The following is a 1,958-nucleotide window of genomic DNA, read 5'->3' on the forward strand; positions in this document are numbered from 1 at the left end:
GGGGGGGAGCGCCAAGGCGCGAAACGCATGCAGTCACAGTCACATCCGCTACACACCACTACACACTGCTCCGCACGCACGCACGCACACACGCACGCACACACGCACGCACACACACACACACACTACAACACGTGCAGCACACGTGCCGGCGAGGTCGGCGGCAGCTGCACACGCTAGCTGCACAGCACACGCCGCAACGCCCGGAATAAGGTTCATCCGAAAATAACTCTCGGTTCCGCTCGCTCGGCCAGACGTTTCGCGCGCAGAACCGGCGCCGTGGTCGGCAGACTTTCATTTTCCCCTCCAGAGTGACTGTGCGTACTAACGGGACCTGTCTCCTCGAGAGAACACCCGCTGGCGCACCGCACGTCAACGGCAGATATACAATAAAAAATAATAATGTATTTATGGATGTTTGTCAATGGTGCCTCGTCAAGTCAGGCGCGGCACTTCTGGCGACGCGATTAAGGACGCCCCCCCTCCCCCTTTCCTGTGACAAGGCGGGGCCTTGAAAGGGAGACGACCATCACTGGCGTGGCGTGGCGGGCGCACCCACGGCACAGCCAGGGCGGGCCAGGCGGCCCCTGGAGTCAGTGACCCCAACCCTCTTCCCTGCGCCCGCTGCACTTCCTGCCAGGCGATAACGCCCTGTCCACGGCCCGAAGTCGTGGCCCTGCCACCCCTGTCCCCTACCAGGATGCACTCTAAAAGCACCGGCACAGCACACACACACACACACATCACACACCAGACGCCTGCTCACGAACACGAACGCACCTGAACGGCGATGGGACTCATGGTCCCCACTTGGCAATCAGTCTCGTCCAAACACAGTCACACACACAATCACCACACGGAGAGTAAATCCAGACGGTATCCAAAGGGAGTCGCAGTGTCCTTGCGTCGCAATCGTCACTAGGGGCGTCTCACTGAACACTAACCAGTTTGGCTTTGGGCTTGGCGGCGTTGGTCGCGGCGGACGCGGCGCCGTGGCCGGGCCGCAGGAGCACCGACACGGAGGAGGCCATGGCCGTAGGGGCGCGCGAGTACGCGTATCCACCCACACCAGAGGACCGGGGGCGGCACTCGCACACGCACATAACACGACGGGTGTTGCACGAGCAAGGCCTGCGCGGATGGGGCGGGCTGCTGCCTGGCTGTGGGCTGCTGAGAGCCGCTGTAGAGTGGCTCGGGGAGCTGAGCTGAGCTGTGGGTCGGGTCTGCTCGGCGGCGCGTTCAGCGGGTGACTGGCTGGCGGGGCCGTGCGCACGCTACTGCCCAGCCCACCGCACCGCCCGGCGGGGCGCGGCGGGGCGCGGCGGGCCGGGCCCCTTCGGCGGGGTGGGGGCCGCGGGGGCCGCAGGGGCCCAACGGGAGGGGGCGTCGTCGTGGTGGCCGGGGGAGGCTCTTGGGGTAGGCAGGGACCAGGACTCGCGTACCCGTACCACCGGGTACGGTGGCACTCGCGGGCACTCCCCTCGCCCGGGTGCGGGGTAGTATGACGCCGCGTAGCGCGGGGCCGGGGCCAGGCCAGAGGACTGGGGCCAGCGCCGCCTCTAGGTCACCAGGTATTTATAGGTGGCACGATGTCATCTTGATCCCTATTCTTCAACCATTGAACACTCCCCACGCTTGGGGACGGGGAGCCCTAGACCGCTCGACGCCCACCGCCCTCTTCGACTTGTTCTGTAACGTTAGGGTTCATCTCCAACCATCTCGGAAAATTATTCCAGCTTAACGTGGGGTGGAAGCGAAAGCGAAACGACTCAGACCTTCGTGTATAACGGATTACTCTTGGGTTACCCTGGATCACAACCTGATTACTCTCGGACTGCTGACAAACAAGGCTGTGTCTACTGGATTACCCTAGCCGCCCCCTCCCCCTTTCTAGGGGGCAGGGAACGAAGATCTCACAGAAAGCTTCGCTAGAGCGAATGGGTATGCTAGCCCGGGAT

General features: G+C 63.6%; 1 protein-coding gene across 2 annotated transcripts in view; it reads right to left on the bottom strand.

Annotated features, from left to right (window-relative positions):
- LOC113207870 (inositol-trisphosphate 3-kinase homolog) overlaps positions 1-1,276 on the bottom strand; it is a 4,255-nt gene extending 2,979 nt beyond the window's left edge. Inside the window, exon 1 of one of the 2 annotated variants that reach the window (XM_026424602.2) lies at positions 945-1,276. In XM_026424602.2, coding sequence (XP_026280387.1) covers positions 945-1,103 — 159 coding nt within the window. In that variant the 5' untranslated portion in view covers positions 1,104-1,276. Of the gene's footprint in view, positions 1-780 lie in introns of both variants that reach the window. The other variant, XM_052265845.1, reaches the window with a different exon arrangement.
- Positions 1,277-1,958: the final 682 nt, after the last annotated feature.

The sequence above is a fragment of the Frankliniella occidentalis genome, unplaced genomic scaffold (genome assembly GCF_000697945.3).
Source record: "Frankliniella occidentalis isolate FOCC.00 unplaced genomic scaffold, Focc_3.1 Scaffold31, whole genome shotgun sequence".
Taxonomy (NCBI): Eukaryota; Metazoa; Arthropoda; class Insecta; order Thysanoptera; family Thripidae; genus Frankliniella; species Frankliniella occidentalis.